This window comes from Bufo bufo, chromosome 4, assembly GCF_905171765.1.
Source record: "Bufo bufo chromosome 4, aBufBuf1.1, whole genome shotgun sequence".
Classification (NCBI taxonomy): Eukaryota; Metazoa; Chordata; class Amphibia; order Anura; family Bufonidae; genus Bufo; species Bufo bufo.
The window spans coordinates 9,967,050-9,983,706 of record NC_053392.1 but is presented as its reverse complement, the minus strand read 5'-3'; the positions used below and the strand labels follow the sequence as shown (position 1 = coordinate 9,983,706).

Genomic DNA, 16,657 nt, shown 5'->3' with positions numbered 1-16,657 from the left:
AATTTGGCAATTTTCTGTTCACGGCACACACCAACTTATTAGTCGTACGTTGCCTTGTGTTGGGCATTACGATTTATTTTCTTCAGTGAATACAATGGAGAAAAAAATATATTTATTAGCTTTGCTTTCTCCTCGTCGCTCTCTGCGAATCCCCCCTCATCACTTTGTAGAGGGCCGACACCTTCAGATTTATACTTTTTACCATTTATATAATTAAAGAACATTTTAGGGCTAGTTTTAATCTCTCGGTCTCTAGTTTGGCTGCTTTTATTTGTTTTTTACATGTTCCATTTTTTCCTTATAGTATTTCAGTGCTTCCTCGCCCCCCTCCTGTTTTAGTGATTTAAATGCTTTCTTTACAGTTCTATTTATCCACATTGGTTTCTTCTTGTTCCTTAACCTTTTATTCCCATACGGTATGTACCGCTCACAATTAGATTTTAGGATGATTTTAAAGATATCCTATTTTGTGGCTGTATTTTTATTTTTGAGGACTTTGTCCCAGTTAGTTAGGCCTATGGCCTCTCTTAGTTGGCTAAATTCAGCTTTTTTTGAAGTTTGGTATTTTTGTTCCTCCCTGAAGAAACGCTCTTTTGAATGACAATTGGAAGGTTATTACTTTATGGTCACTATTTCCCAGGTGTCCCCCGACCTGCACATCTGTGGTTCTGTCAGGTCTATTGGTTAATACTAAGTCCAATATGGCCGTCCCTCTAGTCGGGTCCTGAACCAGTTGGGAGAGGTAATTGTCTTTGGTTATTCAGGTTTCAGTTTCCCAGTCTATATTGGGGTAGTTTAAGTCCTCCATAATAACGACCTCCTGATTTCCCACCTCATGTATCTCATTTAGAAGTAGATTTTCTGTGGATTCTGGTATATTAGGGGCTTATAATAAACTCCTATCAGCATTTTATTATTGTTTTGGCCTCCAAAAAAACACTACATTTGAGGTCCTTACTTTGAGTTTGTGACCGAAATCCCTAAAATCATTTTTAAGAACGCTCTATCTACCTCTAACATTGTCAATTGTTCCAATGTGGACCATGACCGCTGGATCTTCTCCAGCCCCTCCCAGTAATCTGTCAACCCGATCCGCCATGTGTTGAACTCGAGTGCCAGGAAGACAGCACACTGTAGGACGATCCAGGTCTTTGTGGGCGATCCAGGTCCAAGTCTCTTCCCTCTACCCCAGCTGCCTACCTTACTTTTCTGAGCCTCCAGGCTTCCACCCTCCCCCACATCTACCACGTAGAGCACCTGCTCAGTGAGCTGCTAAATCTTTTCCAAATTGTCAATGCTTCTCTGTGTTGAAATTCACTCATTTAGATCCACGATGTGCGATTCCAACATCTGTTCCAGGACTGCAGACATCTAACAAGATGTGCACTGGACGGCGCTGTCACTGATGGAGCACATACTAATGGGGAGTGCAATGATAAGCGACTGACTGACTGCAGTCCCCTCCTATAGTCCCTGAAGGAGATTTACTGTATCAAAACTGGTGTCAAGTAGAACTGACTTAGGTGCCCATAGCAACCAATCAGATTCCACCTTTCATTTTCCAAAGGAGCTGTCCAAAATGAAAGGTGGAATCTGATTGGTTGCCATGGGCAACTGAGCCAGTTCTACTTGACACCAGTTTTGATAAATCTCCTCCCCTGAATCTGAAGTCACCGAACCCTGGATATAGGTGCTGCTCCCAGACAACGTCACACCGGACGGCCGATTTATTTTTTCTTCTGGATTCAAAGGAAACTCTTAAAATTTCAGCAGATAAAGATAATTGTAGACTTCCAGCCTCGTAGGTACAGTTTGTTTCGAGAATACCCTTTTCTGTTAATGCATAACTGCGCCCCAGTGTATAACCCCCAACATATCCAGGCTATTATGTGATATCAGAGGACTACAACTCCCAGCATGTCCAGCCTGTTAAGTGATATCAGAGGAAATTGCAAGAGGAGGTATAAGAGCAAAGGACTAAAACTCCCAGCATGTCCAGTCTGTTATCATGTGATATCAGAGGACATTACAAGAGGAGGTTTAAGAGGAGAGAACTACAACTCCCAGCATTTCCTTCACTCTCATGATAAATCCATAGAATCTCCATTTTCTTCTCCTTCACACAAAGCCCCCCTGCTCTGATCACATGATGGTGACATCATCACAGGTCTTTCACCACTACATCGTCTCTGGACTGATGAGCTCTGTCTCCTCCTGCACTGATCACGTGGCGGTGACGTCATCGCAGGTCTTTGACAACCACTAATCTCAACTGCTGCTGAGCTCTGCCCCTCCTGATCACATGACGGTGACGTCATCCCATGTCCTTCAGTATCCAGAGCAGGTCCTAGTCGGTAGTCACTGCTGCTGTGTCTGGAGCCTCTTCTTCTCTCTGGTATCAGCCATTTCTCCAGAATCCCCCTTTATCCCCGTTGCTGGGGGCTCTGAGAAGCGGGGTCTCTCCAGGAGCAGTAAGTGCGGTTCTGGATCTCACTAATGCTCTTGTCCCTGGAAGATTTCCAGCCTGTCATCTTCTCATAAAGGCGCCTGCAGTACTAGAAGCCTCCAGCTCCTCCAGTTCTCTCCTCTTCTCCTGAATGACCACCAAGGATGGACAGGAAGGAGATCAGCAGAAGAATATTAGACTTCACCTTGGAGATCATCTCCCTGCTGAGCGGAGAGGTAAACTTTTCTAGATTTCTCTCCTCTTTATTGTATTCTGTAACAAGTCAGACATCGGGAAGGAGAATCCAACATAGGAAGTGATAGGAAGAGTCCAGGATCCTGGAGAACGGCCTTCAGACCTTCCAGGTGATGGAGAACCTGAAGATCAGCCACCAGTATGGTCAGTGATGTATCATGGGGACCAATAGTCATGTTGTAGGAGCCATGAGAAGGTAAGTAGGCACGTTGTACCCAGGAGGAGAGGAAGCAGAGGAGGAGATGGCCGGAGTGTGGCCTGGAGGGAGGATTTCTACCCCTAGTCTGACATCTAGATGATTCTGGACTATAATAAGGAGGCCTCCACTACATCTAAAGGGAAAGAAGGTTTCTCACCAACATAGAAGAGGAGTCTTTACTGTATGAGCAGTGAGACTATAGAGCTCTCTGCCAGAGGAAGGAGTCATGGGGGATTCTCTAGAAGAGTCCAGAAGGGGCCTGGAGGTCTGGAGGGTAATAATATTCCAGCTTCTAGTGACTAGATTACTGGAGATGTCACAAGACGCCAACGAGGCGCTCGTTCTCCTCAGCTCCTTCGGCGTCCTGCCTCTGTGCAGGAGCGAGGACGCGTGCAGCGTCCTCGTCTCCTAGGTGATAGGACCGGCCGCGCACGTCTCCTCAGCATGGCCGGCGTCCTCAATTTCCCCAGGGAGGTCTGAGCACCGAGCTGGGCACTCGGTGCTCAGCTGTATTCAGCATCGTGGGTCATGTGGCGCTGGCCACGACACATGACCCCAGATAGTCAGTATTTAACAGGCAGCCTGCTGGCCACAGGTTGCCTGTTAATTAGGTTCATTTGTGATTCTGTTACCTGGCATACACACCTGTTCCTGTGTTCCCTGACGATCCTCTTCCTGCTCCTCCTGTACTGCGCTGCTCTCCTGGTATTCCGACCCCGGCTTCCACCTGAAGATTCTCTGCGGACTCCTGTGGTACTTTATTACTCTCCTGGTATTTGACCCTGGCTTCTCCTAACTATTCTCTGCTCATTCCTTAGTACTGCGTAGCTCTCTAGGTATTGACCCGGTCCGTTCACGTTCCGTTATTTGTCTTGTCTGTCTTCCCAGCACGTATCCTAAGTTAGGGACTGCCGTCCAGTTGTCCCCTGTCATCAGGACTTGCAAGGCAAGTAGGCAGGGCCAGGGGTGAGGGTGGAGCGCAGTGGGGCCATGATCCAGTGAGGGAGTGTAGATCTGGATTCAGGAAGGAATTTCTTTCCCTAAGTGTCGCTCTCCATCCACAGGATTACACCATAGTGAAGAAGACATCGGGGGTGACTCCCATCATCCATGAGTCAGGAGGGTGGAGCAGGACCCCCATCACAGAACCTCCCCCACTGATACATAAGCAGAAGATCCTAGAACTCACCCACAAGATGATGGAGCTGCTGACTGGAGAGGTGACACTGCTGGGAAATTCTCCAGTAACAGCACTGGAGGGGTCTGGGTGATGACGGTGTCATTGTGTTGTCAGGTTCCTGTAAAGTGTCAGGATGTAGCTGTCTATTTCTCCATGGAGGAGTGGGAGTATCTAGAAGGACACAAGGATCTGTACAAGGACGCCATGATGGAGGCTCCCCGGCCTCTAATATCACCAGGTAAGAGGAGATCATCCTGATTATAGAGGTGTAAGGGTCCCCTGGATACTACTCTTATCATCTCATCATGATATATATAATATTCTGCTTGTGTCTCCACAGATAGATCCAGGAGGAGAAATCCCCCCGAGAGATGTCCCCGTCCTCTGTATTCCCAGGACTTTCCAGAAGAGAAGCTCCCAGAGAACCATCAGGTAGATGGATCTGAGCCTTATACACATCTATATAGGGGGGTCCTGCAGTCATAGAGGGGTCATAGATCGTGGGGGTCTCTTATGTGGATCTGTTAGATTTCCCACCTTTCTGCTGTATTGTACTGAATTGTTACAGATGACAAATCAGGGGGAAGATGTGACTGATATTAAAGTGGAGGATGAAGAAGAGCGGATGATGGGCGATCCCCCGTGTAAGAGTGAGGTGGAGGAGGACATTCCAGTCCATGTGACCACAGGTATGGAATAACGAATGGAGGGAGGAATTAGGAGGTTTCTTCAGGTGAGGCTCCACATTAGAGCTGCAGTAAAGTAGCACTCCGGGCAGTGACCTCTGTGTTATGTGCAGGAGCGGAGGGAGTTGACTTCCGTGGGAGCAGTGATGCAGTATTAAGCTCCGTCCACTATGCAGTGACAGGGCTGTGTAGTTCCGGCTCTGCTACACCTGAACAGCTGATTGGCGGAGGAGCGGGGATCAGACCCCCACAGATCGGCTATCCTGAGGCTAGGCCATCACTTAATAAAAGCTATCACCAAAAAATAGAACCAAAATCTTCACATAGTGGAAATCAATAAACTTTATTAACAATGTAAAAATACATACATGATCGTAAAAAGGCAGCACAAAGGTGGAACATAAAAGGTGAGGAACAGGACCTAAGGAGGGGCCGAGAGGTCAGCACACCAGAAATCAGGGGAAAAGTAGTAAGATAATGAACACCAAGATACCTGAGGACAATAAGCCCCAGACAAAAATGAAATGGAGGCAAATGTGAGGATGATGAGTCTTGGTGATAAAAAAAGGAATGATAAGCATACCCTGGTTGGTGTGTCGGTCTCTCAGCCACCTCCTGACCCAACGCCGTTTCGCCAGTGATCTGGCTTCTTCCGGGGAAAAGAAAATGGGAAGATCGTCCTGGGGGAAATTGATGGGACACCATGGATGCTTATTCAGAAAAATTGCAGAAATACAATCACCATCCGGTACAAGTTTATATTACACACGGACCTTATTGTAGTCGGGTTTTCCTATATAAAATAGGTATTAGAGGCTGTGAATTGCTCTAGGTGAATGGAAGCGAATGCAGATGTTCTGTGCGTTGTTTGGAGCAGTCATAATATTCGGGCATGTGGAACCTACTTCTCCACGTCATAGAAGATAAGTACAAGCTGTAAAATGTTGAATGTGTAAAAATTGCTTCTCTTACTAATAATCAAGATAATAATTTTTTTAGAAGATGTGAGAGATTTGGTTATAAAATACTAAGGGTGTTTTTCCCATGTCTGGAGCTAAGGGCTATTTATGATCTTTATTGTATACTGTGTATGAGCTGTGTGATGGACCGCATTTTTCGCCTTATTAGACGCACCGGGCCCATAAGACGCACCTAGGTTTTAGAGGATGACAAAATATATTTCATTAGACCTCAGATCAGACCAGCAATCAGACCCCCAATGTTAATCAGATCCCCAATGTCAATAAGACCCTCAGACCAGACCCCAATGCGAATGACCCCCAGTCAGACCTCAGATTAAATCCCTATATAAAGAAGACCTGAGATGAGACCCCCATACTTCATATCAGTCCCAGCCATATTTCATCAACCCCCATGCCTCAAATCATAAAATAATAAATCCACTTACCTCTCCTGCTCCGGACACTGCTGCTCCTCACCGCCAGCACTCTCTCTTCTTCTTCCTGTCATCGGCTGTGGTGTAACATAACGCACACAGCGTGAGGTCACAGAGCGCCCTCACGCTGTTCACAGTTACAGCACAGCCGACAGCCGAAGGCCAAGGAGTGGTGAGTACAGAGCCCGGGAAGCACTGCCTTCATCTCTTCCCTGTCCTCCAGTACTAATGAGCGCTTCCATAATGGAATAGCTCATTAGTTTTTTCCCCATAAGACGCAGTGGCGTTTCCCCCCCACTTTGAGTGGAAAAAAGTGTGTCTTATGGGGTGAAAAATACAATATATAATGGGGAAAAGAATTTCAACGTTCTCACCCAAAGGCCCCAGATGATGTGCTGTGTACACAGGCTTTTTGACTTGTTCCTTTAGAAATGTATTTAACCCCTTAAGGACACATGACGTATTGGTACGGCATGTTTCCCGAGTCCTTAAGGACACATGACGTACCGGTACGTCATGTGTTGTTCCGATCACTGCCGCCCGGCCGGCTGTGATTGGAACAAGGTGCCTGCTCAAATCATTGAGCAGGCACCTCGGCTAAATGCGCAGGGGGGTCCCGTGACCCCCCCATGTCGGCGATCGCAACAAACCGCAGGTCAATTCAGACCTGCGGTTTGTTGCGCTTTCTGCAGTTTCTGATCCCCGCGGTCCCTGACTGCGGGGATCAGAAACTTTAGTGTGCCTAAAATACATATGTTTCACCCCCCCTGCACCCCTGAATGATTTTATCCTGGTGGGAGGTGCAGGGGGGGTGTTGCGGGCGGGATCGCGATCCCCCACCCGCCTCCCCTTGAATAATCGTTGGTGGCACATTGCTGACACCCTGGTATAAACGGCTGACATCTGTGATGCGATGTCAGCCGTTTAACCCTTTCCATACCGCGGTCCGTACGGACCGCTGTATGGAAAAGGTTAACAGCTCAGGGAGCTCCCTCCCTCTCCCATCGGGGGGCTGCTGTGCCTTTGCAGCCCCCCGATGGAGAGGGAGAGAGCCCCCAGACAGCCCCCAGAGAGCCCCGTCCTTACCCTTCCCCGTCTGCGCAGTTCTGGCCACTACTGAGCAGACGGGGAAGGTTCCCATGGCAACAGGACGCCTTCTCAGGCATCCTGCTGTCCGTGGTGCTGAACAGATCTGTGCTAAAGGCATAGATCTGTTCAGACAAAGTGTAAGTAAAATACAGTACAGTACACTATATATTGTACTGTACTGTATTATACAGACATCAGACCCACTGGATCTTCAAGAACCAAGTGGGTCTGGGTAAAAAAAAAAGTGAAAAAAAGGAAAAATAAAAAAACACATTTATCACTGATTAAAAATTAAAAAAATAAAATTCCCTACACATGTTTGGTATCGCCGCGTCCGTAACGACCTGATCTATAAAACGGTCATGTTACTTTACCCGAACGGTGAACGCCATAAAAATAAAAAACTATGATGAAATTGAAATTTTGCCCACCTTACTTCCCAAAAAAGGTAATAAAAGTGATTAAAAAAGTCACATGTACGCCAAAATTGTAACAATCAAACTGTCATCTCATCCCGCAAAAATCATACCCTACCCAAGATAATCGTCCAAAAACTGAAAAAACTATTGCTCTTAGACTATGGAAACACTAAAACATGATTTTTTTTGTTTCAAAAATGAAATCATTGCGTAAAACCTACATAAATAAAAAAAAATTATACATATTAGGTATCGCCACGTCCGTATCGACCGGCTATATAAAAATATCACATGACCGAACCCCTCAGGTGACCACCATAAAAAAATAAAAATAAAAACGGTGTAAAAAAAGCCATTCTTTGTCATCTTACGTCACAAAAAGTGTAATAACAAGCGATCAAAAAATCATATGCACCCCAAAATAGTGCCAATCAAACCATCATCTCATCTCGCAAAAAATGAGATCCTACTTAAGATAATCGCCCAAAAACTGAAAAAACTATGGCTCTTAGATTATGGAGACACTAAAACTTTTTTTGGGTTTTAAAAATAAAATCATTGTGTAAAACTTACATAAATAAAAAAAATTGTAAATACATATTAGGTATCGCCGTGTCCGTGACAACCTGCTCTATAAAATTACCACATGATCTAACCTGTCAGATGAATGTTGTAAATAACAAAAAAAAAAACGGTGCCAAAAAAGCTATTTCTTGTTACCTTGCCGCACAAAAAGTGTAATATAGAGCAACCAAAAATCATATGTACCCTAAACTAGTACCAGCAAAACTGCCACCCTATCCCGTAGTTTCTAAAATGGGGTCACTTTTATGGAGTTTCTACTCTAGGGGTGCATCAGGGGGGCTTCAAATGGGACATGGTGTCTGCCTTCCAAAAACCAAACGGCGCACATTTCACTCTACGCCCCGCTGTGTGGCCGTACAGTAGTTTACGGCCACATATGGGGTGTTTCTGTAAACGGCAGAGTCAGGGCAATAAAGATACAGTCTTGTTTGGCTGTTAACGCTTGCTTTGTTAGTGGAAAAAATGGGTTAAAATGGAAAATTAGGCAAAAAAATGAAATTCTCAAATTTCATCCCCATTTGCCACTAACTCTTGTGCAACACCTAAAGGGTTAACGACGTTTGTAAAATCAGTTTTGAATACCTTGAGGGGTGTAGTTTCTAGAATGGGGTCATTTTTGGGTGGTTTCTATTATGTAAGCCTCGCAAAGTGACTTCAGACCTGAACTGGTCCCTAAAAATTGGGTTTTTGTAAATTTCTGAAAAATTTCAAGATTTGCTTCTAAACTTCTAAGCCTTGTAACATCCCCAAAAAATAAAATATCATTCCCAAAAAAATTCAAACATGAAGTAGACATATGGGGAATGTAAAGTCATCACAATTTTTGGGGGTATTACTATGTATTACAGAAGAAGAGAAACTGAAACTTTAAAATTTGCTAATTTTTCAAAATTTTTGGTAAATTTGGTATTTTTTTATGCCCCAAAAAAATTTTTTTTTACTTCATTTTACCAGTGTCATGAAGTACAATATGTGATGAAAAAACAATCTCAGAATGGCCTGGATAAGTCAAAGCGTTTTAAAGTTATCACCACTTAAAGTGACACTGGTCAGATTTTTAAAAAATGGCCTGGTCCTTAAGGTGAAATAAGGCTGTGTTCTTAAGGGGTTAAAAAAAACTAAATTCTTGTGATATGGCCCCAATGTCTGAGATGAGACAACCCCTTTAAGGACTTTCTAACAGTGGTAGAGTCACTTTATTAGTGTTGGTGGCGGGATCCTGGATAATTCCCCCTCACCCCGTTTTGTCAGCTACACAAGATGAGAGAACATACGGCTTGTTTCACATTAGCCTGAAAACTATTTGTCCGGCTGTTCCCGTGGGGAACGTGCTGTCGGCTCTGTCCCTGCTGGCACAGCCATCATTCTGTCCGGCCCTATTCAGGATAGGACATCAATATCAGATCGGCGAGGGTTCAACACCCGGACCTCCACTGATCAGCTGTATGAGGAGACCACACGCGCAATGCACACGTGCCATCAGCTTGTCTACTGCTGTATGTCTATGGCAAAGCAGCAGCGAACAGCGGGGGTGCCAGGTGTCGGACTCCCGCCAATCTGATATTGATGACCTATCCTGAGGATAGGCCATCAATATTAAAAGCCCGGAGAACCCCATTAAACAAGTTTCTATTTCAACTGTGACGTGAAGACTTTAAGCTGCAGGTTTGACAGGTCGAGTAGCAGTAAGAAAACCACTACTAAGATTTCAAAATGAAAAAAGAGGCTTGTCTGGGCCAATCAACACCTTCAATGGACTACTGATGAGAGAATGAAGGTCTTACGCACTGATTAATCAAAATTTTACATATTTGGTAAATCACGCGTGATGGTCTGGGGCTGTTTTGCTGGATCCAGAGTTGGCAACTTGCACAGGGTGACTGGCACACTAGGAAAAAAGGGCTGCCACTGTATTGTGAAGCTCCAGGCTATATCTTCTGGTCTACTCCTAATAAGCCAGGTGTTCATATTACAGAAAGACAATGACCTAAAACATACTTCTAGGTTATGTCAGATCTACCATAGAAGACAAGAACAAGCCGATTGGTTCCAAAGAATGGAACGGCCTTCACTGTCTCCAGGCTTAAACCCCATTGAGCTTGTGCGGGGTGAACTGGACAGAAGGGAGAAAGCGAAGCAACCTACAAGTGCAGCACATTGTGAAAACGTCTGCAACAAAATAGGGCAGAACTTTCTGAACAATATCTGATTTCCATAAATAATCTCTCGATTGTATTCAGCAGCTACAGTATATCTGCAAGAGGTGGTAACTTTGATGAGTCAAAAATCTTGATTCAATTTTGTCAAATAAAATGATTCCATGATTTTTTTTATCTTAAGATTATTTGTACTATGCTTTAATTTCAAAGTAAAATTGAGACATCAGCAAATGGCGTTTATCATGTAGAGAAACTTAATACAAGGCTCTTACTAATGTATGGTGATTGTCCATATTGCCTCCTTTGCTGGCTGGATTCATTTTTCCATCACATTATACACATCTCGAATCCAGGGGTTACGGCCACCTCTGCAGCGCAAATACGAGGTGGCCGGGACATGAGATGCTGTGCATGTGTCCCACAGTCCTGACCACCAGAGATGCTGGGGATTTCTCCTGTAGTGTGCAAGTACTACCACAGCTGCTGGACTGCAGGGTGGTCATAGCCCCTAGATATGAGCAGTGTATAATGCAATGGAAAACTAAATACAGCCAGCAAAGGAGGCAATATGGACAATGACAATACATTAGTAAGAGCCTTATATTTGTCTACATGATAAATGCCATTTCATTTGCTGATGTGAGACAACCCCTTTAATATATCATATTACTATATCCATAAAAACTGAAAAAATTGGGACGTAAAACTTTTGCCCAGTAGTGTACAGGAGGTCATGTATTCACTCTTTGCTTGTGTCTCCTACAGGTGGACCTATTAGGAGAAATCAACCAGAGAAATATCCCAGCTCTCCGTGTTCTGTTGACTACCCAGAGGAAAATCCTTTATGTTTTATTAATGAAACCCAACTTAGGAATCATCAGAGAGGTCACACAAGGGAGAATCCATATTCCTGTTCAGAATGTAAGAAATGTTTTACAGCAAAATCAAGTCTTGTTAGACATGAGAGAATTCACACAGGAGAGAAGCCGTATTCATGCTCATTATGCGGGAAGTGTTTTACAAATAAATCAAGCCATGTTATCCATGAGAAGATTCACAGAGGAGAGAGGCCATTTTCATGTTCAGAATGTGGAAAATGTTTTATAAAAAAAACTGATCTTGTGAAACATCAGAGAATTCACACAGGAGAGAATCCATATCCATGTTCAGAATGTGAGAAATGTTTCATTACTAAAGAAAAACTTAGGTATCATCAGAAAATTCACACAGGTGAGAAGACCTTTGCATGTTCCAAGTGTGGAAAATGTTTCCTTAAAAAATCAATTCTTGTTATTCATAAAAAAATTCACACAGTGGAGAAGCCGTATTCATGTTCAGGATGTCAGAAATGTTTTAAAAATAAATCAGTTTTTTTTAGACATCAGAGAATTCACACTGGTGAGAAACCATTTACATGTTCAGAATGTGGGAAATGTTTTACACATAAATCAAATCTTATTACACACGAGAGAATTCACACAGGGTCAAAGCCATATTCATGTTCAGAATGTGGGAAATCTTTCGCAAGCAAATCAAGTCTTGTTAGACATAATAGAATTCACACAGGAGAGAAGCCGTATCCATGCTCAGAATGTGGGAAATGTTTTACAAATAAATCAGATCTTGTTAAACATCAGAAACGTCACAAAGGAGAGAGGTCGTACTCATGTTCAGAATGTGGGAAATGTTTTGTTACTAAAGATAACCTCAAGCTTCACCAGAGACATCACAGGGGAGAGAAGTCGTATTCATGTTCAGAGTGTGGAAAATGTTTTCTTACTAAAGACAACCTCAAGCTTCATCAGAGAACTCACACAGGAGAGAAGCCATATTCATGTTCAGAATGTGGGAAATGTTTTACAAATAAATCACATCTTGTTACACATCAGAGAATTCACACGGAACAGAAGCCATATTTATGTTCTGAATGTGGGAAATGTTTTACACAAAAGGCAAATCTTGTTGCACATCAGAGAACTCACACAAGAGAGAAGCCATATGGATGTTCAGAATGTGGAAAATGCTTTACACAAAAGGCAAATCTTGTTGCACATCAGAGAATTCACACAGGAGAGAGGTCATATTCATGTTCAGAATGTGGAAAATGTTTTACAGATAAATCTGATCTAGTCATACACAAGAAAACTCATAAAGAGGAGAAGCACTTTTCATGTTCAGAATGTGGGGAATATTTTATTACTAAAGCCAAACTTAAAGCTCATCAGAGAAATCACAATAGAGAGAAATCATTTTGAAGTTCTGTATGTACAAAGAAGTCAAATTTTGAAATTCCCCAAAGAATTCACATATAGAAGAAGTCAGATTCTTGCCATAACAATTCCATCACCATTCTCTCAAGTCAATTTATCATTTTTTTACGGTAAACTTCTGCCTTTATATTTTGACAAACATGTCTGCTCCTGTGGTCAAATGCTTCTTCTTTCCATAGCATATGGGTCTAGAGGTCAATAAACAAATTGCAGTTTTACCCTGATGTGCATAGGTGGTCTTCCTATCTCAGGCTAGATTGAAGATAAACAGCAATCCTTGGTTTAAAACAAATTTGAGATAGTGTCTCTAGCCATGATCCAGCCTGAGATAGAGCAGGTTGAGGTCCATTCTCCATATAAAGTGAATGCTGACCGGCTGCAGTGTGGAAAAGAAACAGATTTTCCAATTGCCCCTGTAAAACTGAACATGACCCCATGAAAGGGATAATATGGGCTGTTTATCTTGTCAATCCACCCAAATACTCTAAGCATATACTTATATATAGGGATCTTTTTTCAAAGTAGCTTGCTTATTGAGTCCATAGACCAGAGGTTTCCCGGTGTCCAGATCATGGGATCAAATAATTAACACCACACACACAACAGTGAATTTTATACTTCTTACACTCTCCTTATCCTGTTTGTATCTAATTTGTAGCATTAAATATGCAGACCGATTTTTCAAGAAAACAACAAAAACACACCTCTGGCCGATCACACTTACATATCCCTCTACCGTTATAATGAAGTAACAGCTAGATTTGTTCAATCTCCTCTGCTTGCCTAAATACCAGACAGCATCCAGTGGGGGAGACGGGATTAAAAGGGGTTGTCCTATCTTGGACATTGGGGGAAGATGCCCAACAATGTCTGGTAGGTGCAGATCCCAGCAGGGGAACGGAGCCTGCAAGGTGAAGAAAGACACACTGTGCATGCGCGGCCACCCTCCATTCACTTCTCTAAGAGATTAGGGATTACAGGGGGCTTCTTTTGCGCAGGTACGTCAGGTTGCCATTATCATCTGGTTGGTTTTAATTGCTTCTGGTCAGGAAGTGTAGGGAATATGTAGTAAATTGGTCAGGGAAATAATAACTGTCCTAGAGCCGTGTCTGTATAGTATGTGGTGAGTTGTAAGCAGTCTATAATATATGTCGCCAGGGTGGCCATGTTGTGATAATGGATATTAGGGAAATGAAGTCCTCTGTTTATTATTGGTTGTTGTAGGCAGGGCCGGCATCATCACCCGGAATACCTGGGCAAGTGCCGGGGCCCACTGAACTGCTATGAGCACTTCCATCAATGACACTGCTGTCATTTTACTTACACAGTACCCCTCTGGTGGGCCCTCTGATAGTCACATGAGGCCGGCTGCTGCAGAGCTTCAGACACGTGGCCTCTACACAAGACGTGCTGCCTGAGGAGAGAGACCGCAGGGCTGGAGCAGAAGTGTGAACACAGTCTGTGGGACAGGAGGGTGGGCAGGCTGAACGCTTGGAGTTGCTGCTGGATGCTGTATACCAGCAGCTTCATGCTATTTGGTTGTTTTACTGCCTCATTAAGAAGTTTGCCTCCATGACACCTACCCCCCCTTCATATCCTGTCCTATTTCATCCTCATACGTGTGGCGAGAGAGGGAGAGGCGCTTATAGGGTATTAAGAGATTAAAAGGGTAATTTGAAACAAAAAAGATGGCAGATTGTCAATTTTTTGGGCTCACCTTTTGATGTGTGGCATCAAGGGGCACAAAATCCTTGCTGGTGGTAGGTCGGTGCTGCCGGTACCTTTCAATCCTCGTAAGTGGAGAGGCCGGTTCTCCAGTGGAGTGATGTGATACTCAGTGGGGGGATTATCATCAAATAAAATAGTAGTAATACCAACATCCAGTGAAGTCGTGTTTTGCGCCAAGTAGGTACCGCATCTGTACTTATCTAGTACATATCCAACTGAGTATCTCATCCTCATGGAGCCCCTGCTGTCTCCTTTCCTCCCTCATGTATCCCGAGCCCCTGTCCCACCCTCTATTGCTGCCCTGCACAGACCTCCTGCCCCTACTTCTTGTATGAATCCCCCTCAGATCCCCTTTCACCTACTTGCTGTGTCCACCTCTCCTGACCATCCAGGGCGCCGGGCCCCTGTCTCACTCCACTGCCTCTCATGATGGTGGCGTCTGAACCGCATTCACCATAAGGACCTTCTAACGTCACAGAGTCATGTGACTGTGCCCCCCACTCCGTATTGTGCCCCCACCCCGTACTGTGCCCCCTTATAGGCTGCATTGTGCCTTTTTACCATACCCTGTACAGTCCCCCGAGTCATTCCCTGTACTGTGTCCCCTTATACCCTTTTATCCAGTCACTATATGGCGGTGTTATCCGGTCACTGTATGGCGGTGTTATCACTGTATGGCGGTGGTATCCAATAACTGTATGGCCATAACTGTATCCCTTTCCCTGCCCACGCCATCCTTTTTTAGACCTGGCATGAGCGGGAAAAATATGCAGATTGCGGTGCTAAGGACCTTTGCGCCAAAATCTGTGTCAGAAATACGCCTAACATAGATGTATTTCTATATAATAAATGACCCCCTAAATGTATTATTATTCGGGGGTAGGGCTAATATCTTTATATTATATAGATTCTAGTGTATTATACTGTGAACTGTATTTCCCAGTAGAAAATGATCCTTGGGAAACACAGTCCTCATCCCTGACCACCAGGACCAGGTAGCGCTCTGTCAGTACATGGCGGCCTCCCCTCTCCGCCACGCTGTTCCGCTGTGCACTGGGGCTTATTCTGACACTAGGGCTGGGTTCACATCACATTTTTGACATCCATTTAATGTATACCAAAAATGTCTGCGTTAATAACAGATGCCTCAGACTGATGCCGTACAGTGGTGTCCGTTCACCATACAGTTCCATGGTAAACAAACATATACGTTAACGTCTGCATTTTCTTAATGGACTCTGCAGGATACAAAAACGTGGAGTGCTGCACATTTGTATATAGGAGAAACGTGATGTGAACCCACTGGGGGAGGCAGGGGACGTACTAAAATTTGCTGTGGGGCCCAGTCAGTTCTACCTACATCACTGCACAGCTCCTTCTCTCCTCTAGGCCCGGCCCAGCGGTGACGCCATGACGTGTGTCTCACTGCTACAGCGGAGGCGAGAAGAAGCGCAGGGAGCTGCGGTTAGTGAATGACAGGACCGCCGGCTCCCCTGCGCTCCAGCAATGATAGGTACAGTACAGACCAAAAGTTTGGACACACCTTCTCATTCAAAGAGTTTTCTTTATTTTCATGACTATGAAAGCATCAAAACTATGAATTAACACATGTGGAATTATATACATAACAAACAAGTGTGAAACAACTGAAAATAGGTCATATTCTAGGTTCTTCAAAGTAGCCACCTTTTGCTTTGATTACTGCTTTGCACACTCTTGGCATTCTCTTGATGAGCTTCAAGAGGTAGTCCCCTGAAATGGTCTTCCAACAGTCTTGAAGGAGTTCCCAGAGATGCTTAGCACTTGTTGGCCCTTTTGCCTTCACTCTGCGGTCCAGCTCACCCCAAACCATCTCGATTGGGTTCAGGTCCGGGGACTGTGGAGGCCAGGTCATCTGGCGCAGCACCCCATCACTCTCCTTCATGGTCAAATAGCCCTTACTTTCAAAGTTTTCCCAATTTTTCGGCTGACTGACTGACCTTCATTTCTTAAAGTAATGATGGCCACTCGTTTTTCTTTACTTAGCTGCTTTTTTCTTGCCATAATACACATTCTAACAGTCTATTCAGTAGGACTATCAGCTGTGTATCCACCTGACTTCTCCTCAACGCCACTGATGGTCCCAACCCCATTTATAAGGCAAGAAATCCCACTTATTAAACCTGACAGGGCACACCTGTGAAGTGAAAACCATTTCAGGGGACTACCTCTTGAAGCTCATCAAGAGAATGCCAAGAGTGTACAA

General features: G+C 44.2%; 2 protein-coding genes across 26 annotated transcripts in view; both read left to right on the top strand.

Annotated features, from left to right (window-relative positions):
- The window catches only part of LOC120998305 (gastrula zinc finger protein XlCGF26.1-like), a 4,064,644-nt gene that overhangs the window by 1,562,596 nt on the left and 2,485,391 nt on the right, over positions 1-16,657 (top strand). The window contains exons 1-3 of one of the 25 annotated variants that reach the window (XM_040428963.1): positions 2,348-2,682; positions 3,965-4,120; positions 4,195-4,318. The exons of the other annotated variants lie outside the window; for them this stretch is intronic. Of the exons in view, the coding sequence (XP_040284897.1) occupies positions 2,611-2,682; positions 3,965-4,120; positions 4,195-4,318 (352 nt within the window). The 5' untranslated portion in view covers positions 2,348-2,610. Of the gene's footprint in view, positions 1-2,347; positions 2,683-3,964; positions 4,121-4,194; positions 4,319-16,657 lie in introns of those variants that run through there. 25 annotated transcript variants of the gene reach the window in all.
- On the top strand, positions 4,517-12,875 carry LOC120997436 (zinc finger protein OZF-like). The gene is made up of 3 exons (XM_040427513.1): positions 4,517-4,526; positions 4,713-4,769; positions 11,180-12,875. Exons 1-3 carry the CDS (start codon positions 4,517-4,519, stop codon positions 12,667-12,669), a joined length of 1,557 nt encoding a protein of 518 aa, XP_040283447.1. The 3' UTR covers positions 12,670-12,875.

Coding starts and splice junctions, on each gene's coding strand:
- LOC120997436 (XM_040427513.1), top strand. Junction 4,770..11,179: donor TCCAGTCCATGTGACCACAG/GTATGGAATAAC, acceptor TGTCTCCTACAG/GTGGACCTATTAGGAGAAAT.